This window comes from Fukomys damarensis, unplaced genomic scaffold (genome assembly GCF_012274545.1).
Source record: "Fukomys damarensis isolate Sample0158 unplaced genomic scaffold, DMR_v1.0_HiC HiC_scaffold_16, whole genome shotgun sequence".
Taxonomy (NCBI): domain Eukaryota; kingdom Metazoa; phylum Chordata; class Mammalia; order Rodentia; family Bathyergidae; genus Fukomys; species Fukomys damarensis.
In genome coordinates this window covers 132,349,654-132,375,234 of record NW_022900928.1, presented here as the reverse complement: position 1 = coordinate 132,375,234, position 25,581 = coordinate 132,349,654, and the positions used below count along the sequence as shown (strand labels likewise).

The 25,581-nt window shown below is 49.8% G+C and overlaps 1 protein-coding gene across 8 annotated transcripts in view; it reads right to left on the bottom strand.

Moving 5' to 3' along the window:
- The window catches only part of Agap1 (ArfGAP with GTPase domain, ankyrin repeat and PH domain 1), a 468,989-nt gene that overhangs the window by 125,552 nt on the left and 317,856 nt on the right, over window positions 1–25,581 (bottom strand). For 7 of the 8 annotated variants that reach the window (XM_033764720.1, XM_033764715.1, XM_033764721.1 and 4 more), the window contains 2 exons: window positions 24,005–24,173; window positions 4,961–5,119 (listed from right to left, as the gene is read on the bottom strand). In XM_033764720.1, the coding sequence (XP_033620611.1) occupies window positions 4,961–5,119; window positions 24,005–24,173 (328 nt within the window). The remainder of the gene's footprint in view (window positions 1–4,960; window positions 5,120–24,004; window positions 24,174–25,581) is intronic. The other variant, XM_033764717.1, reaches the window with a different exon arrangement.

Below are 25,581 nucleotides of genomic sequence, written 5' to 3'. Positions count from 1 at the left end.
GCATAACCTCCAATGAGAAGGACGCTCACACTACGCAAATCAAAATCGACCAATGGGCAGTCCGTGTCCTCGAACCCCACCTAAGGTGTGCTGGCTGTTATTTGCTCTCGACTGTGAGGCTGCAGACCTTTCCACGGTTGGCTTTATGGGAAGGGAGAGACAGAAGGAGGCACAGGAGAGACTGCTACCAAAGCTGAGACACATGTTTCCAATTCCCGTCCTTCAAACAGCAGTGCAAATCATTTCCATGGCGGGAAAAGAATATTTGAAAGTTATCAGGAACTCAAATGCTTTCCGTTCAGGATCTGCTGTCTCATAATTAGACCGGTGCAGGAACATATGTGACTAAGTGAGCAGAAGGAAACACCACACACAAAGCACACCTACACACACAGGCACGCACACAGGCAGGTGGTGCTGCTTCTGTGGGGACAGCGGCACAGTGTCTGGCTCGGTGCTGGTGAGGCGGCAGGCAGCCTGGCAGGGGCGGCGGGGGTGAGGCTGAGGAGCAGTGCTGAAGAGTCCCGCGAAGCCACGCAGTATTCAGTGAGGCAGAAGATAAACTGTCGGACCAAAGCAATCGGAGATGGGGTGGAGCTATCAGAACAACCTGACAGTCAGAGGCGGGAAGCATGGCTGCCACGGCAACGAAATGGCTCAGGCCATCAGCCAAGGCTGGCATTGGCTGGGGGCTGGGGAGGGTGGAGGGCAGCGGCCCTGTTCCCCCAGACACTCAGGGAGGCCGGCAGACAGATGCATCCGAAAGGCATCTTGCCTCCCAGTGCACCGAGACAACCTAGTGTGCTACAAACAGCCCCCTAGGGGCCCCCCACCCCCAGGATCGTTAACTCTTGGCTACCACATCTGGAGAGAATCACCTGTACAGTAAATGATGGACCAAGGAAAAAATTACAGGCCTCCAATAAGACTCAAGAAAACCCTCAGCCAATAGTTGTTGAGGAGATAATTGTTCTGACTCTATCAATAAAGCTAAGCCGCTCCTTCATTGACTGCGAACACCAATTTCTTTCACCCAGGATTATAGGTTGGTGTTCCCGGGCTCACTGCTGCCATTACAGTGATAAACAGTTTCAACCACAACAGGATCTGACATGTAGATCAATTCTGGGTTCATAAAGAATCTGCACAAGAGGTTCTGGGACAGGAATTTACAGCCACCGGTTTTTATTCTCTCTCGCTGCAAAAATTACTTCTGTCAAACACTTAGGAGAGTGAGGAAAAATGTAAAAAAATTAATTTTTCATGTACTACCCAACAGCCCTCTTCAATGCAGAAGCATGGAATGAATATGTTCCCCATTTAAAAAATTACGCGGAGCAGCATGTGGTACTTAGCACGAGTGGGATCCAATCCTCTGTGTTGCTCGCAAGCCAGCAGACAGCAATTTGAAACCCTGAACGGAGCTGTCGGATTTTCTCTGAGGGCAGATGCAGGGCTCGTGTTAGCGACGCCAAATTATATTAGACGTTTAATTTTAAACCTCAGGTACTTAAATGTAAAACCTTACAGCAGTAACAGTCATAAAGCAGTGGGGCATTCCATTTCACAGAATGGATTCTTCCTTCCCTCTCCTCTTAATTTATCCAGCGCCTCCCACTTCCCCAGCAAACGCCCATGACAGTCATCTCTCTAACCAGGAGTGGCCCACAGCTGCCAAAGGCTGCTGTCCTGTGGTACCTGTGTGCCACTACGCAGGGAGGGGGCGCTGAGGAGTTCTCCGGAGCCCAAGTCCTAGCTTAGGGCGGAGAGAAACGGACTCACGATGCTGCTGTTAGTATCACGCTTTGTAATAAAACTTGGTGACAACAGCAGTGTTCCGCGTATGGATGTGTATGTGCCCAGGCCGAATATAGCTTCCCTCTCTACCTGCCAGCAGAGTGAGCTCCTCTGGTCTGTGAAATCCAGAGATGGGCAAGGGTGGAAGGGGAAATAAAATGACTGTAAAAAGCAGCGCAGTGGGAAGGTACCACTCCAGCTTGTGTCCTCAGTGATTATTTTCCAAGCAGAGGAGCACATGCGGAGGCGAAGGCAAGGACCTGGAATTCCAGCACACAGGTACATTTTATCGAAGTTCTCCATGGGATCCTGCAACGTGGCAATCACTGCAAATGGCTGGGGTCTGGCCACTGCCAATGAAGGTGCTAAAGGCAGGGACAGCAGTAAACAGGCAGACGGGGGTGGCCAGAGGGTGTGGGCTCCACTTAGCAATCAGTGGCCCAGAGACGCTGGAGGCCACTTTGGCCTGTGCACCAAATGTCAGCGTGCAACACGGTCCCTCGCAGGGCTTACTGACACACAGGTTCACGCCCACTGGATCCAATGGGTCGGAACTGGGACAAGAGTGCGGGTTTCTGAACAATTCCAGGGCCAGCTGATGAAGAGGGAAAGCTGAGGCCTGAGTTTAGGTCCGGGCTCTCACAAGGGAATACCTAACCCTTCCATATCTGTCTTCCCCTGGTAAGACGGAAAGAACAGCAGCTCCTCTGTGAGAAGGGAGGCGATAATCCATAGCGCCTCATATCATCACACTGTTACTGCCCTGTTCAAAAATATACTGGGCAGGACACCGTCAATTGATAGAAAATCCAGGCTCTGGAAGGTCCCTGTCCCAGTTGCGGGAAGCGTACTGCAGGGTAGGGTAGGTAGTGTGCCCGCTGTCTTTCTGGATCTGTTTTGAAATTAGATGCGAGTGGATTTGGTGGTAATGGCCTCTCCATTCTCCTCTCCTTTCTGGCCATACCAGACTCACACCTTTCACTTCACGGATGCTTCTCAGGTGTTCCATTTTCCCTTTTGTTCCCCTGCGTCTTTGCCCAAATCACCCCAGTGCTTACAATAACTTCTTCCTGTGGTTTCACAGAAAATTCACCTGGTTCTTTCAGCACCACTCAAGTGAGATCCTCTTTGGGACGATCTCCCGACAAACCAGCAATCCTCAGACTACCCGCGGACGGGCCTGTGGTGGGCTGGCACCAGGGCAGTGGCTTGTGTTTCTGGTTTCCTGTGTTTGTGGCTCTGGTTTTACAAGGCCAGGGAGCACACAGGTCTCTGAAGGACGTGCACGTGTGTTCATGGACCGCTTCGCCAATCTGAAGCCCGCCTTCACACCTAGGTAATTCCAGTCTCCCACAGGAACCGTCTGAACAGGCGTACACACACGAGTGCAAACAGCTTCCATGGAGAGTGATTTCCAGCCACACCAAGGGCCTGGAAAGAGCAGGGTCTCAGGGGTGGCCCTGCATGGCACTCTTGGGTAGACGTGCACAGCTCTAGCAGGAGGGGAAGTCACCCAGCGAGTCTTTACCGGGTCAATGAGCGGAGGCGGAAAACTGTACAGAGTGGATTTCGGGCAGCTTAATACGTAACTCAAAAACCGTACGGAGAAGACTGGGGATGCAGGGGTCGGTCTCTTTCGGGAACTCGTCCTTTGAGTCCACTCTTCCACCTGAAGACAGCTCCTGAGTGGCTAAGGAGAACTCGGAGATGCTGCTCCTAAGTGGGCCGGTGCCTCGAGGGCACGGACACGAAGCAGGACTGACTCTGCAGGTGGGGACACAAATGTGTGTCACTGCAGCACTGGCTCATGTATCCTGAGGTCCGGGGCTCCCCGTCGGAGCTCTTGTTGCCCACCAGCGGCAGAACAGAAGCTCACTGGACAGTAACGCCAACTGAGTGAAAGTACTTGAAAACAAAACGACGAGGTAGGTGAATGAGCTGCTCCTTCCAAACACAGCAATCGTGGTGAAAGTAATCACTGCTCAATGAAGGAAGCCAGGGGCCATGTGCTGGGCACCCCTGGTATTGATTACCGAGCAGTCAAGGACACTGAGGCTCAGGACGAAGGGACACGCACGGGCCACAGGCTGGGGAGGGAAAGCACTAAACCTGCTGAAGCGGGATCTCAAGGTGTCTCCAGGATTCCCCAGGGAAGGGAGGAAGGCTGCGAGAGTTCCCGCAGGGATGGGTGGCAGGTGCTTGTCATTTGGCTGAGCTTTCTCTGGAGCCCTGGCCGGAAGTGGGAGCGTGCTGGACCGGGCCACTAGGCATGGCTCTACCTCTGTGCCGTGGCTCTTCTGATCTGCATGCGTGTGGCATCCTTTGGAGCTGCCATCACCCATTCCCTTCTCCTCCTCCCGGCCTCGAGCCCCACACCTCCCATCAGGCCTTTGCGTGGCTGCCGTGGGGGAGCACTGTGGAGCAACTAGAAACTGGGACCGTGTTTACGGACGCCGGAGCCCTGCCGCAGCAGCTGGCGGGTCTACAGGGAGGACCTGATGCTGAATCTTTTAATTAGAACAAATTATGCTAACATTGCTCTAAAACCCTGTCTGATAGATTACAGACAACAGTGGGAATTCCTTTAAATACCGGTGAGCAGGCCACAGACGAAACGCCACAGGCAAAGCTGGCTGCAGCCAGGCAGTAGGCCCGCCACGCTGCATAATTCACGTTCCCACGCACACGTCAGGCAGTTTCCAGTGTGCATTGCTGTCCCCAAAAGAACAGGACCCACTTGTCTAAAAATGTGGGAAGACGAATAGGGGTGCAGGGTTAAAGAGGGACTCCCCAGGACTTAGGGGGTACACTAGGAACCTCAGAATCCTGACAAACAGAAGGAATCAGCCCTCACAACAGACAGTGCACCCTGATGGTGGCATGTGGACCGCCCTGGGCAGTGTGCCTGGGGACACAGCAGCTGACGCTGACCCTCAGCCCCTCCATCTCCTCCTCCTGTAACTCCGAGTGAGCTGGAGCATCGGTTTCTGGCCACTGGGGACAGTGTCTACTCCAGCCAGACAGGAACTGCGGAGATGGAGCAGGCGAGGTGGCCCATCAGGGCCAAACGCTCCACATGGATGGCTTGGGTGCCATGCTCAGCCCCTGGCTACGCGGAGGACCTGGAGGCGGCCGCGGTCCATGGGGCTGCACCCCCTCTTACCACTGCTGATGGCCGAGTTTGCAATGGCCGTAGCCTCGCTCCACTGGTCAGCACTGGAGACTGAGAAGGAGCGCTGGTGTGTGCCGTCCGGTCGACCGGTGAAGGGGACCAGGCTGATGCGACTTGCCGTCTGACACCCCGGAGCACTAGTGACATCCCCTAGGAATAAACAAGTTGGGTGAGCGCCACGGCCGTCTGCAGAGCACAGAAGCCAGCGCCAGTTAAGTCTGCAAGGCCTCAGGCTGCTACGTGACGTACCTGGCCCCCGAAAACCATCGCCGTCCCGCCTACATAGCGAGCAAAGTCATCCCATGGCTTGAGGTCGAGGGGAGCACAGAGGTGACGTGAGTCACGGTGGTGCTCGACTGAGCAGGGTCAAGCAACTTTGAGGGCTGAGTACAAAGCACTGCAAAAGGTGCATGACCCTATCAGCATCTCCAATGGCGACAGACCCAGCCAGCCCCAGGCAGGGCACCATGGCAGGCCGGGAGCAGGAACTGGAGCCTGGCTGTGCCAGCTGGGCCGTGGGATGGCACGGGCTCACCCACGGGGACTTGGCTGTTGGGGGTACAGCCAGGCTTTCTGACCGACGCGCACCACAGTCCCCGGACGGTTCTCACGGAAGCGCAGGCTTAGGCCAGGGAACTTCACACTTAACCTTGAAAAGCTTGAGCCCAAGAAAAATCACCTTCGTGACTTGTAGCGCACATGCAGCAGGATGACAAAAGCTTCCCTTGTAAACCCAATGATTTGGATCAGTTGCTCAACACCCACACAAATTATTACCAATCACACTAATTTTAGACCCCAAAATGTAATGAAGAACTCTCCTCTGACGCGCAGCCCATCATGCTTGCTGCTGGGAATCATTCTTGGATCCACACGCAAGGAATGAAGGGTACTGTTTTATTTTAATTTAAATAAAACTTTTCTCCAATTGTCTTAGTTCAGAACCAATTAAGCTGTAAATTGTTCCGATGGAAGGTTTTCACAGTACCAAGTTTAAATGCACGGCCCATTAGTGGTTCCTAAATCTGGCCAATTACCAGAATTTCCCACAGAGCTTTGTGAAAATAGAGGTTTGAAAATCGGGCTCCTGATTTTGATTCAAAAGATGTGGAGATGGGGCTTAGGAGAATATGCATTTTCAAAAGCGCTCTACAGTCAAATGAGCAGCCAGGGGTAGGAACCAGGGCTCCCCCCAGCAAATAAGCCCTCTCAGTGAAAAGTTAGTCATTCAAGGCTATAGATGGCACCATCACATGGTTAAGATAAAGGGCCTGCTACTAAAAATGCACTTCTACCCTGGAAAAAAAATACATGCCCATCTCATACCACTGTCGAAACTGGGTATGCTTTGAATGTCACAGGGAAACTAGTCATCAGCAACTCTACCTGGTTTCAGAAAAAAAGCCAGATGTGTCATGGAAGGAAGACTTGCAGGCACAGACCCTTCTGCGCATCGCACGGCCCAGGGACCCACAGTAGAGACGCTGCCCTGGAGTGCGTCTGAACCCAGTACCCTGGCACCTGCTTCTTAAGCCCTCCTGGGGATCCGGGTGCGCACTACAGTGTGAGAGCAGACCCACTACACAGCTTGGCAAAAATTACGACCCAGGAAGTAATTACTAACAGGAAACAGTGGCTGTAACCAGAACTCTCCCCCACTGCAGAGGTGCTCAGGTATCCGCGGCTGCAGTCAGAGGTCTCAGTCTGGCCCCTTCCCCTTGGTCACCACCACCAAGTGACCCAGGCGCTGCTCCTGCACCCCTGGGTGGTACCACAGAGCTGCTCTCCGGGTGTGGAGAGCTGTTCCGCACCCACAGCAGAGGCATCCTGGGAGTGGGTGCAGTGCTCGTGTCTGCAGGGTGCTATGCTCGCTGGGTTCACGCTGCACCATGGGCTGTGAGATGGGGTTGTCTACCCAGCCTCTCTCCTGGAGAGCCCCCTCAGGCTGGCTGTGCGCCTCCCTGCTGGCCCATGCCTGCCAGCCCTGGTGCCTGCGTTTCGCCCTGCACTTTGCTTTCCCATGGGGCAGCAGCTACTGCACACCTCTACCCATCAGGGCTGCGCTTGGGCACCAGGTGGCTCCCAAGAGTGGCTCCTGGGCTCCTGCAGGCTGGTTCCTCTTCCATCACAGGGCTTCCCAGCAGACGGAGGCTGCAGGACGCTGCCATGTTTTATATGGGATCAAGGAGAAGGGTAAGATGGAAAAAGAGTAAGAGCGCAAGGAGCTCTGTGCGAGCAGCAAGGTGACCTCTCTCTATGGTGGCCCAGTGCTGATGCTGGCTTCCCCTGTGCTTGCCCGGCCTGTGGGGACATTTGCCATGCTGGCAGAATGCAAAGGAGAGGGTCCCTTCCTCACTGTAACACCACGCGGACCCCGGCAGGCCCACAAGTGTGGGCTCTGTCTACAGACAGCTCTGCTTTCTGTCTCCAGTGACACCGAGGCTTCATCCCAGGGCCTTCACATGAAGCTACGTCCCCAGTCCTTTAAAAAGATCTGATTTTGAGACAGGGTCTTTCTAAGTTAGTAAGTTCCGCAAGCTGGCTTCAAACTCCTGACCTTGCTGCCTCAGCTTCCCAAGAGCTGGGATGACAGGTGTGCACCACCAGCTTTAGGTTGATGGAAAAGCCAAGCACCTGAGAAATCCAAAATAAATTCACCACCTGCCTGTGTGCCCACCTTCCGGTCCCTGAGGACAACACAACACACAACACCTGCCACTGGGTGGGTCCCCAGGACATCCAGGCCAGTAACCTTCTCAAACTACTGCTTCACAAGCAGAAGAAACAATCTGAGTGCATCTGTCTGTAACTACGGAGAGACTCCAGAAAGACAGAGCAGCGTGCATGGAAGGACAGCAAGCCCATCTGAATGCCCCGCAGGAAATGCACAAAGTGTACAGGTATCTGGGACAGAGCTCGCCTGGGCATCCAAGGTCTTGGTCTGAACCAAGGCAGCACACTGCTGAAAGGCAAGGGTGGGTGAGGTTCTCACAGGGCACGCACCAATGCCCACTGGTTTGTAAACTTCTCCATTCGTGAAGCAAAACCGAAGCACAAGTGCTGTGACACAGTAGGACGCTGGGGATGCAGCTTCGGGGACGGCTCAGCGCATGCCTCCTGCCTCCAGTGGGAGCAGAGAACCCCCTGGCAGGCCTGCAGCCTCCTGTCACCTTTCAGGAAGAATCCAAGCCAGCTGGTCAGGTCCTGCAGAGGACTGGGGACACATGAAGGTCTCCTTACCCACCCACTCCCAAACCCCACCTGTGGGAATGCATTGCAACAGCAAGACCAAATCCTGGCCACATCGCGTCTGCATAGGAGGCAGCACCATTCCAGTAACATTCAGAGCCAGATGCATGTATCTGTGGCCTGGAATCTTGCTTGAGTTCGCAGATGGGTTTTTGTTTAGTAACAGTGTGCCCTTCCCACCAAGGAGAATTAATCTGAGATTCCAACAAGAACCCATGGTTTCTAGCATCCCTTGGAAAATGAGACTGTGGGGCAGATTTGGTGCTGCATTTCTTCTTGCAAACACTGAGTGGGCCACCGCCGCCTGCATCTCCACCAGAATCCACACACTGACACACCAGTCACACCTGTCCCCCCAACTCAGCTTTGAGGTCGCCGAGAACTTGCCTTTCACCGCAGACAAACACAGACAGACCTGTGACTCTATGGCTGTCACACTCAGCACCACGGAAGCAGCCACACTGGCGGGGCAGGCGGTGATGCCCCTGGCCACATGTGCGGGTCCCGGGCCCTTGGTCACACTGAACCACTTCTCTGTTTCGAGGAAACCATCAGCCGAAGAGGCAAATAACTCTCTAATGCTTAGTGAGTCTTTCTAACGATACTAGTAATTCAAATAATACATTTCTAGACCAATTCTGATGGGTCGTCACTTCTAACACTTACTTTACACAGCACACACACCAACGATGTAGAAAGTGCCATTTCACTTGTGTGCCTGACTAGCATGCGTTCCTGGCCATGTCACACTGTCCCTGGGTCCCGTTTTCCCATGTGAGTACCCAGCATCTACCCTGTGGGGTGCGGTGTGGGGAGTCCTCAATGCTTCTAAAAATACCTGCAGCACAAAAGGAGACGTGATGTTTGAAATCATTTCATTCTCTAAAGACTCGAGGGCTACCTTTCTCCTTGAGTGATGAGTTGCTGCACGTTAACGAGCTACTAATTAAGGCGGAGGAGCGGAGGTTCTCTTTTGGGAAGAAGCCGATGCCTTTATCTGACTGGCTGAGAGGAAAGGACCTTGACCTCTAGGCCGCCCGCGACACGAGTGGCTCTCCACAGATCCTCCACAGGCCACAAAGGTCAGCCTCAAGGGCCTCGCGCCTCACCACGGACCTAAAGTTCACGCTGCTGTCAGTGGCGGACCGAGACGTGTGGCTCGGGAGGTACTGTGCTGAACAGTCACAGACCCCCCCATCCACAGCTGCTCCCGGTGGCTAGGAGATGTCTAAGAAAAGCTCGGAGCTCTAGTCCCCCAGTGCTAGAATGATAAGAGCGCCAGGAAGACTCGAGACACAAACCAGACACCGGCGGGGCCGATTCAAGGTGAGAGTGCGCTGTGGTGCTCATGGCCCGCAGGGTCCGGCCGGGTCCTAGGATGCCCAGCAGAGAGCCCCGGGGGCTCCCTCCCCAGCAGGTTACCACACCCATGGCTTGCTCTAGAATTCTGTGCTTCAAGGACAGGACACAAAGCCAGAGCCTGTGAAAGTGGAGGAAGACTCAGCTCTGCTCCCACGAGGGGAGTCCAGTCAGAGCAGAGTGGCCTCTTTCCTGGTGTGGAGCAAGTGGGACCACTGGTTCTTACCAACTCTAGGCAGCCTCAAGAGGAAGCTTCTCACCGAAGCCAAGGACACTGGCGTCCCCAGGCGGGAGGTCCTGCAGAATGGGTTCTGACCTTCCCTTTCCTCCTCTCTCACCTATGATCTGGCAATGCAGCCCTGCATCCCACTGTTGGCAGATAGCTCACCATGGGCCTGGGTTTGTGTCTTGCCAGGGTGGGCACCACCCCTCCTCTGTTCTGTGTGATCTTCTGGGGGACTTCAGAGGACAGAGATGATATGTCTTTAGAGTAGGATCTGTCCGTCAGTTGGAAAATTAATGTCACCTTCCATGGCAGAGGCTGGGCAGGCCAGCTCGTACCCCATTGTAAACGACTGGGAATCCTAAGCTTGGGGCTCCTCTCTGTTGTGGTCTGGATCTAAACTGTCCCCCAAAAGCCAGCTGATGGGCCATGGGGAAGGGATCAGATCCCAAGGGCACCAACCCTAACGCTGAAGCACAGATGAGCTTGTAGTAATAGACTGGGCTATGAGAACGTGGGTCTCCTTAAGGGGAGTGGACCATAGGGCAAGACCTTGGGGACTATCCTTGGGGCCAGCACCATTCTCTTAGGCTCTTGGTCTGCATGCCATGAGGTGAGCAGCTCTGCTCTGCCACGCCCTGCCGGGCTGATTTCCGCCTCATCCCATGCCCATAGACAGTGGAGCCAGACAGCCATGGACCGAAAGCTCTGAAGCCATGGGCTGAAGCACCCCTTCCCCCACTGCGCCTGCGCTATCTTTCTTGGGCAAGATGCAAAGCTGGCTAACACGCTCTCCTGCAGTGCAGCCCTTGTGTGTGTAGGCCACTCTGTGGGAATTAGGGCATGCGGTGTGGTGGTGCTGATACTCTGGCTACTGCTACTTCTGTCAGTGACGTACTGTCACTTGTCTTGGGCCACAAGTCTCAGCAGCCATGTAGCAGAGGGTGAAAGAGGACCCTTCACTGTCTGGGTCACTCACTGTAAGGCTGACCCAGACTTCGCTGTCTCACTGCTGAGTGTCTGCCATGCTGGGGACCGTGAAAGGGATGGAGTCCTTTGCCCTTAGAAAACCTACAATCTTGTCCATGAAATAGGGTCAGAGGAAGTGCATGAGTGGCCCAGATTGAAGGCAGGGAGGCACCAGAGCCAAAAGAAGTGCTAGGGGTAGGAGCGCCCCCTGCTGGAAGGCCCAAGAATGACTCTGTGGAACTCTGTGGGTTGTTGGCCAAGACTCTGGAGTAAGGGTGGAGAGGGGAGGCCCCTTACTCTCCCAAGACAACCCCAGCTGCTCTCCCAATGGACCCACAGATGAAAGACCTCCACACAACATCTCAGGACAAACTCATCATTTTCTCCCACAAGATTCCTCTTCTCTTCAAATGTGTCCAGATGCAAAGCACATGAGTGGATGAGCTCAAATACGTCCACCAAAAGGCAGATATGACATTCACGGCAGCAGGTGGGAAGTGACTGCAGTGCCCACCCCACCATGGGCAGCTGGTGGCACAGACACCACCAGGGGCAGAGGAGGGGAAGCCCAGCAGGAGGAGATAGAGAGGGGAGAAGGCAGCAAGGATAGGGTGGGCTGCTGAGGGTCTGGTCAATGAGCAACAGGCACACCCCACCCACGGAGTGATGTCTGAGGGTGTCCACCCTTGGGAGGGAGGCAGGCAGTGGACCGAGGGGCCCACAGGGCATCTGCTGCTTCTGGATTTTTGTTGTTATTGTTTGTTTTTTTGAGACAGAGTCTCATTATGTAGCTCTGGCTGGTCTTGAACTCAGGGTGATCCTCCTGCCTCAGCCTCCCGAGGGCTGGGATTACAGGCATGCGCCACCATGCCTGACATACCTGCTGCTCTTGATCTGAGCACAGGTCACCTGTAAACCTGGCTTTGGTTCTGGATTTTTCACTTTGTCACGCACACTATAGTTACCAAACCGACTTCCCCTTCAAGCCTACGGGGTGTCTTCTGAGGGGGCTGTGAATGCAGGCACGGGCGGGGGTACACGCCGAAGCTGGGTTGGGCAGGGAAGCGGCTTTACCAGCACCTCACCTTCACAGAGGGGTGCAGCCCTCCACGCTTGGCGTGGACACTGGCAGCCATGTGAAGGTGTCCCCGTAGGGCCTCTCAGACACTTGCCTCTAGTCTCCCCCAGCACTGCCATGGACACACCATGCCGGCTCCTGGCCCTTCCTCCTTCCTTGGATACCCACCCCTGGATCAGCTGGCCTCCGACTGCTCACTTGCTGGCGGGTGCCTGCATTGCCATGCTAATCCCTGTCCCCACAGCGCCGCTCCCTTGATATGGATATGCGTGCACTCAGGGGCCACCCTGATCACCGCGCGAGGCCCCGTGTGTCAAAAGCACCAGATTCTCTCCAAAGAATAATTTTCGCTGGACTAACATCCCCAAAGTGTCAGAGTTGATTTGAAAAGGTACTTACCTCCACCATATGCTATTTTCCTTTAAACAATTTGCATTTCAAAGTGAACGCGGCATTTATAGCTGAATGGATATCAGTATGTTGCCTGAACTGATCTCAAATGAGCATTCAAAAGATGCTGGTTTTCTATTGAACAAGAATGTTTCCGTCCACCAAATGACATCAAAGACAGAGTTCCTCTTTTAAGCAATAGGCTTATTACATTAAAAATAGCCTGTTCTGATTTTAAAAAATATACTCTGAAATGATAGCTTTTCATGGCATTCAAATAAAGATTCATCAACAATCATTTCTTTTGAAGTATAAAATTTTGTTCACGGCACCTTCTAACTCTGGTTTAGCTTTGCAAACAAGACTTAAACTTTACCAAAGGATTTAACTAGGCAAACGATAGGTGGAAATTGACTTACTGCTAAAATAAACCTGAAAACAAAACAAAACAAAAAATACCAAACTGTCCTGTACACTGAGAGGGGGGACCAACTCAGAAAGAAATCCATGAGCACCTTGTGGAAAATGGGACAGTTGTTCTCCTTGTGATTATGTAATTAAAAACCCACCCCGTAACCACAGGAACATAACTGACAGGAACCGTCCAGCCTGTCTCCCGGAGGTCTCACCCTGAGAATCGCCAGAGCCTGCTCTGCAGGTGGGGTGCGGGCACCGGTGTCCCATGTAGCCTCAGGGATCCTTAGCGCTCGGAGCGCCCTGTCTCCGGACCTCCTGCACAGCACGCGTGGGAAGCACATTTTCTGGCAGTGTGGGGGCCACGCGCCTCGTCACAGTGCTTCCACCTAGGCCTTTGCCACCTGCTCCGTCCTCTCACTATAACCCCAAAGGACACAAGCAGAAAGAGCGAGGTAGGAGTGACCCGAATGCCTGCGAGCAGGGCCCGTCTGCTGCAGTATCAGCACTGGAAATCCGCCCTCCTCCTGGCAACCCCGAGTTCAGGCTGGGAGGACCTTTTTTCAAGGACACATTCGGTATCTTTCCTTAGGGATGCAGGCGGCTGAGGCCTACATCCTGCGGGACTTGTTTTGGAGCCAAATGCAAATGAACACATCTACCTGGGCTGGATCAGACTACTGTGCATATGTTTTTCCTTTTTTTTTTTTTGCTTTTTGTGTTCCCCATGTCATGTTTGTCAGAGAAGAGGGAAATGCGGAGTCCAGACCCATGTGCAGCGATACCACTTAGGCCAGTGGGACCACACTCTCAACTCGAAATGCTATCTTTAGGTCATGCTCATTTCCTCACATGTGAGAGCAGCAAATTTTACTGACTTTTTTGTTCTAATTACGATACCACAAAAAAACAGGAGCCCATTTTGTTGTATGAATTTCGCAAAACTTATTTTGCAAAATTATACAGATACACAAACAAATAAGGTTCGTTAAGCCCAGCGATATCCCACCAAATAGATTAACTTCCTGTTGAACATCTACATACCCGTTTTGGCCCTAACCTCAGAAAGGGCGACTTTCCCTCCCACTGCTTTGGTGTCACCACCCATTTTCTCATGTCGCGTCATCTTCACGGCAATTTCATCCTGCTCATAGTTCAGACTGCTTTTTTTAAACTGCTGGCTACCTTTGGGTGTTTCCGACTGCTCATGATTATAAACAACACTGCAACAGACATCTTCTCCTTTCCTCAAGATAAAGTCTCAGAAGAGTAACTATGGGGACAAACGGCACCCATCTTTCTGACTCATAATGTGCTGCTGGTTAACCTTCTGAATGAGCAAGTGGCTAAAAGAAGATGGAACCTGGGCAGCAGCAGAACAACTCAGCCCGCAAATTGCAAAATGTTTAATAATAATGTAGTACTGATAATGATGATCATAATAATATGCCTCGTGTGGTTAATATAATGATCAAATTATGTAAAGCACTCTGTAAATGGTAGAGCCTCTGAACATGTTATTACTTGTTTTTAATTTCATCGACAGTGGGTTTTCCTTTTCGCTATAGTTTACTTTTTTAGCAGGGGTTTAACGTGGTGATATAGTTAATATTTTCTGTGTTGAAAATCTATAAACTAGGTATTTCCTCCACATTTCTCTTGTAACTGGGTCTTCTCCTGTCATGTGCCGCATGCCTGTCTGTCAGTAATAGTGTTGTGGTTGGCATCGCTGACAAGAGCTTGCCCGTTTACCCGACGCTGACAAGGCACTGATACTCACTGTTTCCAGTCTGTCAAAGGCCCCGCAGGTCAGGTGAGTGGCTCTCCTAGGGCTGTCAGATCAGCAGTCCGTAGAAGGAAAGGCAGAGAGAACGGAAAGAAAGCAAGTGCTTGGGAGAAGATGGGAGCAGCAGATGCAGACCACTACCCACAGATAGGGAGGGAGGCTGGATGACCAGGAACAGCAGGTTTCTGGATCACGACTCTCCCTTGAGACAGATACCAGGTGGCAACTGGCATAACTCAAGAGAAAATAATAAGCACATCACAAAGTAAGTTCTCATTTCAGTGACCATATACAGAAATAAGTTTAAATGTGTCTGGTTTTTTTTTCCAGCTCAGCATTCATTATTGGAAATGCTAGCCGCCCTTCTCATCTTGCCCACTCCTATCTGCTCAGGGAAGACTCGCTGCTAAGATCTGGAAGGCGTTTTTGGGGAACCATGAGCATGCTCACTTAACCACAACCGCTTTCTTGGTATGAGTTCAAGTTTGAGGTACAGTGACAACACTATAAGAACAGAGAGCAAAACTTAGTATTTTTAAAGCTTATGGTGAGACCATTCAGATACTAAATCTCATAAAGCAGAAAGCCTTTGATGTCCATATCCTCCCGTCTTCCATGTATCTACTTGGTTCAACTCCCAGTCACAGATGGTCAGTCATGTGACTTGAGCTTTGAATTATTCTTTCTCCTTCATGTGATGGACACTACAGGTGTGTTCTGCACGAAATTCACTGCAAATCGACAGGGCTGTGGACGGGAGCTCCCTGGCCACTGCTCCTCCCAGAAAAGACACACGGTGGTCACATGGCACCACCCTCTCAGTGGTCAACCGAGCAACTGGGTCTCACTCTCTCTCCCAGTTCTTATAGAACAGCCTGCATGGAACAGAATGATGCCAGGGGCTAGAGAGCACTAAGGGATACCCGCATTCAGAACAAGGACACGAAGCCGGCCACATGATGTGGACTGGGATGCTTCTGGGTGTCCCCGCTCATGAGACATGTTCCAGAAAGACCACGTTCTGTGGGTTACCTGTGGCTACAGAACCAGAAGGCTTGGGGGATGGCAAGATGTCAAGACTTCTCTGAAAAATTCTTTTGCCAGAAAGAGACGGCAGAAAGCAGTCAGATTGCAGGCTCAAGACCAGCCCAGCAAGCTGAACTCTGTGGCCATGTGCAGGAGGCTTCCAATGCCCAGGGCCAGCCACCAGTTCCTGGAAGGCTGCGGAGACCATTACCAAGATCTTCCCGGTGCCCTTGCCCTCCTGTGGCTCCTTCCCTGCTGGCCACCCCACTGGTCTTGAAAGCATCACTTCATCAGTGGAAGCACTATTCTTCACCAGACCCACACTTTGGAGATGAAAAAAGTTTCTAAAGCAACTTTTATTTACTTATAGGTCCACTGGTTACCATAGAGACGTACTGCTCAGTGTCTCCAACATCTCTCTCATGTCTTCAACTGAAATCATCTGGAATCAAGATGCTTTTGTCAGTTCTTACAGAAAAGAACACGCCATTTATAGTTCAAATAATTGAGGAAGGTTTCCTTAGAATGGAAGCATGGTTCTCATTTATTTTTGAACTGCACCCCAATGGCCTTGCCCACAGAATCCCACCACGGAGGATGTGTTAGCGGTGAGAGACCAGACAGTTGTCCTCAATCCGTCCCCTCGCTTTTCACATGGCAGGTAAGTCACATTTACTTAACGGAAAGGGACTTGGTAGGCGACGAAACTGAGAGAGGACAAGGAAGAAAGAGGAGACAACGATCTATGCCTCTGAGAGTTTACAATTTAACGATGGAAACATCATCACACAGAGCTGCCTGAAGGAGGGGGCGATGCAGAAACACAGAACTGCTAACTGGAAAAATGCATTTCTCACAAAAGCTGCAGATGCCATGGCTCTTGTGAAGAATAAAATACTAACTTTAGGGTTTTAATTTCAGATTTATGTAGCTTCCTGAAGTTCTAGGCTAAGAGAACCCTCATAAAACATTATTTTCCCCTGAAATTAATTAACTAGCCATCAAAAACTACTTCAATCAACCTGGTTTTCTGCAAGCAGACATAAAACAATACTGACGTGGGGTATTTTTCAAAGAAGTAATTCTCAACCAATAGGGCTTTCCTTTGCAGGTGTTCTTCTAAGTTGCGGGTGGGGGTCTAGTGGAAACACACAATCTGTGCATCAGAGGAGTGGGGCGTAGTGATGGAGTTCTGAGTGCGACCAGTGCCTGGTGAGCAAGGAAGGCAGCGGGAGGTGGGGCGCCAAGGCCCTGGGCAGCCTTGTGTTACTGCGCGCACACACACTCACACACACACTCACACAAGAGGACTGGCACGACTGGCCCTGTGCAGGCGGCAGACTGGAGTTATTAAAATGTTTTCTAGACCATTTGAAACTAAACAAAGAAAAACTTTGCTTCTCAGAGACAACAACGGATCTCATTTTGATGCTGCGTTATTTTTTTTTTTTTTAATAGCTATTACCACTGTAACAGCAGCTTAGCGACTGCGTCTGCAGTGTGAGCAGTTTTGATAAACAGCCTCTGCGGGCCACACAACGGGGATAATGTATCCTTAAGTACCGCCAATGAGCTGCCATTCTGCACAGCCAATTACTTCTGTGCGTCTGTCACTCAAAGGAAAAATGACTGAGCCCATTAGATCAAACCTTTGTCACTGTTCCTAATGCACTCTTAGGCCTCATTAATCTCTGGGAGCAGCAACAGAGCCGCCGGTGCCTCATTGCCTCCCCCGAACAGGCCCACGTGAAGCCTCTCATCTCTCCCCCAAGTGCACGCGTTAATCAAGCTCTCCTTATTGCCCCGGTCCCTGTCACGGCGGAGAGCGTTCCCTCTTAAATGCTCTCATTATGACCCATCTTTGGAGCCGGCTAAGTGGAAAAAAAGAGAGAGGGAGAGAGGGAGGAAGAGGACGGGAGAGAAAGAGGAGAGGAGAGCGAGCGAGTCCGATCACATTAATATTCATGACAATAATTAGTATTCTAGGTCACTGAATATTCATGCTATTAGTTTGGTTTTTTATGGGTTTGCTGGATGTCCTGATTGCTGAAGTGTGGAGAAAACAGCATGGTTGAGACTTAGATGTCAACGGCAGCTCAATACGCAAAACACATTTGCCACCCCCACCCGCACTGAAGGCCGGGATACTTCCCAACCCCAGGCCCAGAGCAGGCAGAAGAGAGGCGAGGGCCAGGCTCCTGCAGAGGTGTAGGCACCAGTCTAGTGAGGGCAGAAGCATCCCTAGTTGCTGAAACCCAACAAAGACACACTCTGGAGACAGAAGACATCTGTGTTACTAGAACAAAAATGGAAATGTGGGAAAAAGTGACAATTTTGGGAGACACAGAACCGGGGGAGGGCTCCATGGAGATCCTCGCCAGCCCCCAAGAGCACTTACCCACTGCTCTCACTGCTGCAAGAGCAGGGGTGTGGTCAGTGGGGAGAAGGTCCACTCGGTCCACTCATAGGCCTGCGCTCTCTACTCAAAGGCCATCTAAACACTTCTCGGCATCTGAAACTTTACTGTAAAAAATCAGCCCCCACTTCCTTCCTTTTAACAGAACTACTGGGATGAATTAATGGGAAGATTTTAGAAGGTCACCTTGGCCAAGCTCTGGAAGGCGCACAGTAGAACAGAGAGATGTACCACTTGCTCAGTGTAGAGACAAGGAGGCTGAGATGGAGAGAGACCTGTAAGAGGTCCTATGGTGGGGAAGGCCAGGTTCCTTTTAGTGCTTCTCACTCCAAAGCCTCATTATGTTTTCTTACTCAAATGTCAAAATTACTGTTAGAATTAGTGTAACTCTATGTTCTGTCATGTGTGAATACATTTTTACCGAGCTGGCCTGGCCCCAAACTCATGTTGGAACATTGTACCTGTGGGCATTTTACCTTCTTCTCTGGAAGTATGGGTGAAACTGATATGAGGTTGTTTCTCCAAAATGTGGCTTCCAGTGAAGCCCCATTAGCATAGCAACTTACAACCCAAGATCCACGCCAAAGGGATGAAATTATGCTTCCTGAAGAGGGAGGAAGAAGTGAAGGGGGAGGGGGATTTGGCCAGAAATGAAGAAATAAGTATTTTTTGGATTCTTGTTTTTTAACTTTTTCTGGAGTGCATCCTTAATTTTTTCAAAAACTCTTCAAGAGCTAAATATCTTATATCACTGAATTCATCTAATGATGTCTTTTCTCTACCTTCATTTGCCTGGCAATAATTAGGCTTTTCATGGGCTTCTACTTTAACATTATCTGCCCTTGAAAAGGAATATTCGTATTGTCATCTAGCATCCCATGTTGCTTTTGGAAGTATACCTTTTGCCAGAATTCTCTTCCTTTGTAAGTTACACAGTTCTCCAATTCTGAATGCGTTTTAGGATTAAAAACATTTTTACAGGCCTTCCTTTCCTATCAACTTGGTATCTGGCTCTTCAGATCCACCTTTAGTATATTTTCTTGTTTATATCTTTGATTACCAACATCATGTTTACCTATGTTCTTTACATTATTGAATCTACTGAATTTTAAAATTTTGGCTTTTTCATTTCCAAGAATTCTTTCTCCTATGGTTTATTCATACAGTCTTTGTTTCATTTTATGTATATAATGATTAACTTCGTAATTGTTTCTGGTGATGACTATTATGATTTCCTTTAAAGTTTGCCTCCCCTAAATTGTGTTTTATTCCCCCAGGACCAGGTATTTTGTTGATCTTTCACACTTGTACAGTGGGTCCCTACAAATGGCCTGGCTGTCCACCTGTATTCATGGGTAGGAGCTCAGGAACCCGTCCTGAGGAGAAGGCTGTTTATGCCTCTGAGCAGGGGTGTGGATGCTGAACAGTGCAGGTCTCCAGGCAGGATGCATGCTTCAGGCAAGCAGCTCACTGCAGAGCTGTCCTGCTTTCCACTGCACAGTGCAGAGGCTTGAGCTTTCCAGGCTCCATTTTCCTTTCAAGCGTCAGCATCCACAGCAGGGGCTCTGTTGCTCCCAGTTCTGTTCCTTTCCTTCTTGGGGAATCACTCTGAGTGCAGATGCCTGTTCTCTCTCTGGGCCTGGTGGCAGGGATGCTCTTGGCCTGCTTTTCATGCAGAGTCCCTTGGTCTTGGTGCTACAACTTACCCCTTTATACTTCTTGGATGAAGCCTGGGGCTTCCCACCCGCACTGCTGCCTCTCTGCTCTGACCCAAAGCCAGCCCTGGGCTCAGTTATCCATAGAGAAGGCTGTTATTTTTGACAATGTGTTTTTCTCCCTCTTTCCCAAGGCCATGGCAAAAAATGAAATCAAGATCACCACATTTATAGCATTCCAATGTGTGATACACAGTCATTATTTCAAGACTGTCAAACCACATCCCAATACCATGAATAACACACTACCTCTTTCCTCCCACCACCAGGAATCTTCCATCCAATGCTCCTTCATCCCCTGAGCACTTACCACCAGCCAGAGTGATGGGCCTGGTGTGCTTATCTCTAGGGTCTCTCACCCCTGGGAGAGGCAGGCTCCCCAAGGAGCATTAATCAGGGCGGGTACGCAAGAGACTCAGTCATAATGGGAAATAAGTGACAGAAGAGGCAAAGCAGTAAGGTAGCCAAATCATTAAATCGGTTGGTAGAGATGAAAACTGTACATCAGACGTTACAATATTTGTTTGGAATGATTGTATTCTTGGAAACATGGACGAAGCACCCAAATACCAAATAGCCATTCCAACTTACAAGAATTTAGTGAGGCCAGGGATGTGGCTCAGCGGTTCCACTGCCTGCCTCACAAGCACAAGGTCCTGAGTTCAATCCAAAAAAACAGAGAGTTTAGTGATGTTGGCAGGATATAATCAATACGAAAACTAGGAACTTTCTTACATGGTGCCACTTAGATGATATAACAGCCCCCCAATTATTAGCCTCATAATACACCCAAAATTGTAAACTGCCAGAAGAGATTAACAAGACCCGTGTATAGCCTAAACGAAGGAAAACACTAGACTTTACTGAGGTTATAAAATAAATCTATATGTTGGGGAAGAAACTCAACCTAGTAAAGATGTCAGTTCCTTCATAATTAATAGCTTAAAAGCAATTGCTATTTAAGGTCAAAATGAGATTACCTGGTTGTTATTCTGAAGTTTTTCTTTTCTTTTTTTAAAAGAGCAATAGCCATGAAAAAATGAGTGACAAAAGAAAAATTCAACTGCTATGGTACCAGATGTAAACTGAATCACGGATTTAAGACAATGTGGTAAATCTAAGGAAGATTAGACACCGTGGAGATTGCAGGCCGTCATAAATCTCCAACAGGCAAGATTGCGGAGACAGCCACAGAACAGAGTCACAAGCCCAGAAACACAGCCACCTGGTGAAATGATTTGCTCGTGCAATGAAGGAAACACACAGAATCAATAGAGGAAGAAAACAGGTCAACAGAGAGAGAAGGGACAACTGGCAGTTTTCTCATATTTGCTGTCACACACAACGGGCTCAAGCAAATTAAAGGTGGATTAGAGGTTAATTACATTGAAAAGAGAGGAGGAACCAATAATAAAACTGTAAAACCTAGACATATATGGGTACTCTTCTGATCTTTGAATTAAAGGCTTTCCAAAGAGCTTAAGAAAGCACAGAAATAAAAGTATAAGACTTATGACTTGATTATGCATGAAAAAGGGAAAAATATCTCTATGTCATGTTTAAAGAGCAATTCATAAATTAGAGTAATATTTCAAAAAACCATAAAATCTTAATATTCTAAATATACAAGAAGTTCTTACACAGCAGTAGGAAAAAAACAAGTGCTCAGTGACATAATGGGCAAAGAATATAAGCTCATAACCCTAACGCAGGAGTCATGACAGCACAGGAGGTGCTCACCTCACCAATGATTGAAGAAACCCAAACAGACAAAGTGCACGGCATTTCTGTCACATTAGCGCAGCTTCCAAATGTGGTACCTCAAAGCAGAACCAGTGAGGGTGCAGGCTGAAATGGTACTCACTGTATGGACAGATGGGTGTTGTGCAGACATCTTTCTGGACGTACACTTAGAACTATGTCTTGAGAACCTTAAGAAAACTTCTACCTTTCGACCTGGTCACTCTATAGCCTCTTTTACAGCGACAGCAGGTGTTACGTCCAAAGGCTGAGGTGCATTTACCATAAGGGAAGACGTGAAATGCTGACCTGATTCAGTAACATTTTTAGGTAAGAAAATAAATTTTTACAAAAGTGAGCAGAAAGAGAAACAAACACCTCCAGTTTACCTAGAACGCCATCAAAACAAAACTCCCCCAAATCAGCAGAGCTCTAATGAGTCATGAGTGAAGAACAAGGTTAAGTGAGACATTACATTTTGGAGAAAAGAGCTCTATAATAACTAATACCTGTTTCTAGCTAAAAGTCTATCACTTCAACACAGCATCAAATGATTTGACATTAATTTGGTGGGTTGGATGGAATTCCTCACGAGAGAGATGGACTTATGCATGGTAATTTCAAACACAGGAAATCTGATTTTCCCAGCTTCACAGAATTTAAGGAAGTGACTACCGTTCCCAGCAGGGTCCCATCCCTGCCCAGGGCTTGCGCGAGGAGGAACGAAATCAGCAGCTACCTACCACCCGAGGCTCCACCCATCTTTTGGGCCGCCCCAGCTGCCTGGCCTCAGTTGGCCAAAGTTGGAGGCCACCTCCCCAGCATTAGCAGGGCCAGGAGGTCTTTCCTTTCCCATGGTGCACTGTGCTGCTAACATCACCTCCACTTCCCGATCCCTACTTGAGACCCAGAGTAGGAGGCAACCAGGCTTTTTATTCACGATTAACTTGGTTCAGAGGTGGAAAGATTCCCTGGCAAATGGAAAGTCTGACCATGAAAAGGGGATTTTGATCTTATCCCAAACCCTTTCCTTCACCCAATACCAAGGGTCTTGCGGAGACAGAAGCTCACTTCCTTGAGAGACATCTCGGACAGACGCCCCTCCATGGATACAGTATGGGGTACACAGGCTTTGTATTTTCTAATTATAATGGAACCTTTCGCTCTCCTCAGGGAAACACCAGAACCTCAAGATCAAGAAATTCAAAGTCGTAAGTGTCAGCATCCAATGCTTCTTCAACCCTTCAGCGCTGCTCCCTTATGCTCCAGGCCCAATACATTTCGACTCTTTCTTCAAACTCAGCCCCTGTGAAGCCTCCTGCTGCCCTGTGCGGCTCCTGCCCATTTCTGCCCCACCCAGGAGGCTGAGGCACCCCCAGGCAGGGCCTGTGTCTTTGTGATCTGTGTCCCTGTGGCTCAGGACAGTGACCGGGACACATTAGAAATTTGATAAATGGCCCCATGCGCTGTTCTACAATGCACACACACTTCAGAACATCACGCAGCACACCTTGAATCCATAAATTTTAAAAGTTAAAAATATAAACGCAACAGTGTTACAGTTCTATTGCATGCCAGCATTCCTGGATTTTGCCAGGGAATCTCCCAAATAACTTCTTTTAATGGTACTGGGGACTGGACTCAGGGTCTTCACACTGGGATACAGCCTCAGGCCTTCCTTTATTTCCCATTTTGAGTCAAGTTCTTGCTACATTGCCTAGGCTGGGCTTGAACTTGGGATCCTCCTGCTACAGCCTCCCAGAGTGCTAGGGTTATAGGGGTGTACCACTATGCATGGCTATGATTGCTTTTAAAGTAAAAAGGAAACTCAATAAATATTTGCTGACTCTAACCCTAAATGGATAGATGTGATAGAATGGGTTAGGAGGGAGCTGAGTTATGAGTTACAGGAAGGCTGTAAGGTGATTGCTACATTCAGGAATCCCAGAGGTCAGGGATCCCATGGCCACAGCACGAACAACTCCTGCAAGGCAGGTGGGAGGGAAATAATGAGGATTCTGGAAGGGGCTTCAAGGCGGTCTCAGCATGCTCGGGGGCAGGGGGTTCCCCCGGGCCCGAGCCCTCCCCCTGGCAAGGAACCCCTCAGAGCAAACAGCACACACAGCACTGCACAGATTCTTAAGTGAGAGCTAACAGTGACACTGCATGGCTGGCCACTCTGCGGAGGCCAGGGATGTGTACACAACCACACTCAGAAACATACTTTCTTAACCCTGTGTGGAAGACCATCCTCCAAAGTTCCATTAGCAATAACAGACGACAGTTAAAACACAAAACCGACAGTATTTAAATAGCACAGGTCTTTAAATCTTGCTCGAAGTAGTTTTCCCACTTTCACAGTTATCGGAAACAGGCAAATCCTTGATACTCTAAAAACTAATTCCTGTTTTGCCGAAGGCCTACAGAAACTGCTCTCTCCCGCTCCAGCTTGGGAAGGTGTGGTCTGTGTGGTGACTCAAAGCCCCACCCTCTGTGTGCTGGCACTCACAGGACTGGAGGTACAGAGGAGCCATCCGCCACAGAAGGGCGAGGTTCCCAGACCTTTATCTATGGTGAGGTGGGGACAGGCACGTTTCAGGCCTGTCCCCAAGCTGCACCATCTACTGTAGCTGCTGTACTCGACTTTTTGGGGGTCTGCTGCCAGCTTACCTGAATTTGGTGAGATGTGTAAACTGCTCATGTCCTTGGACAGGCCATTGGTTTTGGGGCTGGCGATGGGTGCGCAGGCTGATGTGGCTCGGGGTGGCCTCTTCCCTGGGACTTTCACAGTGGTTCTCAGGAGGTCGATCTCTTTACCGTGAACATTCTGCATGTAATCCTGTTCAAAATGTTAAACATCCAAGACAGATTAAAAAGAGGACCTGTACAACCCAGGACGCAACTTTCTGCCAGACGGCGTAGGCTATACCAGTGACCCTCCCACATGGAGAGCACTTTGGAAATGATGAGGTTGGATCTGAATGGCGCAGGTGGAATCCCCATTATGTTTAAATAAAGTAATGTGACTGTGTTCCAAGATAACCCAGGACTGGAAATACAGGGGGTTGTGGCAGAGGCTTCCCTTAAGAGGATTAGAAAATACAGTGGACCCTTGACTTACAAACAAACTCAATTCATTCCTGAGGGCTGGTTGTAACTCAAGTTGGTCAGTGAAGGCTCAGGCTCGTCTAATCAGCCTTCAGAATCTCTCCTGTACAAAAGGCAGATCTCCGGGTCCTTGGAGAAATACTGGGCCGGGATTTCTCAGTGAACCCCACCCAGGACAGGGTGCTGCTGTCATGTTCCTTCCTGAACTCTTTATGGGTTAAATCTGTGCCTGAGACCATCTGGAAGCACAAGTGGCCGGTACTCAGGTCGGAATGCAAGACTTTGTTCAAAGTCCAGTCTTAACCCAAGTTGTTCCTAGAGCAAGCCAGTTTTAACTCCACTGTATGTGTACACAAAAAACCCTACTTTTAGAACTCGCTTTTTTAGACGGCACGAATGAAACTGGGCTCATCCTGTGGATCCTGTGTAATATTCCATGGAGTGCAAAACTGTCATAATAGCCTTCCCGTCTCAGCTGGCAATGCCATTAAACATTTAAGGCAGGCCAAAGCTGTTGGTGGGAATTCAGACACAACCACATGCAAAGGTCAAGCATGCAATTAACGAGTGCGCCAGGAGCGGGTGGGTGTTGTGGTACCGGAAGTGCGGTACATCCACAGGAGGACGCGTGAAAGCTGGAGGTTGAAAGGAGTGCATACTCTTTGGCTGTTGGGCGCTAGGCTTCTCCAGGCAGTTCACACACTGTATTCCCAAGAAGATTCTCTGCTGCGTCACTTATCAGAGGGCAGCCCACAAAGGCAGAAATGCAGGTCTCCTGACTCAGCAGGGAGCAAAGCAATCCTTGAGAACTGGCTGATGATGGAAGAGGTGGGAGATGAAAGCAACAGGCCCAAGGGACAGTGGTCTGACACCTCCGAAACCATGAATCACAGCAAGCCTTTCTTACTTAGTATTTCAGGTATATGTTGTCATAGTGACAGAAAGCTGACTAATACAGCAACTGAGAGCCAGAGTGAAGGACTGTTGGTAAATCAGGAGCTATTGACCCTCTAAAGTGTCACTTTTTTTATATTGAGCCTTCTGCTCTGAGGATATATTTTATGAACACTGGCCAAATTTGCTGATATGACACAGGACAAAAAAGTGTAGTGTATCTTTTTTTTTTTTTTTTTTGGTAC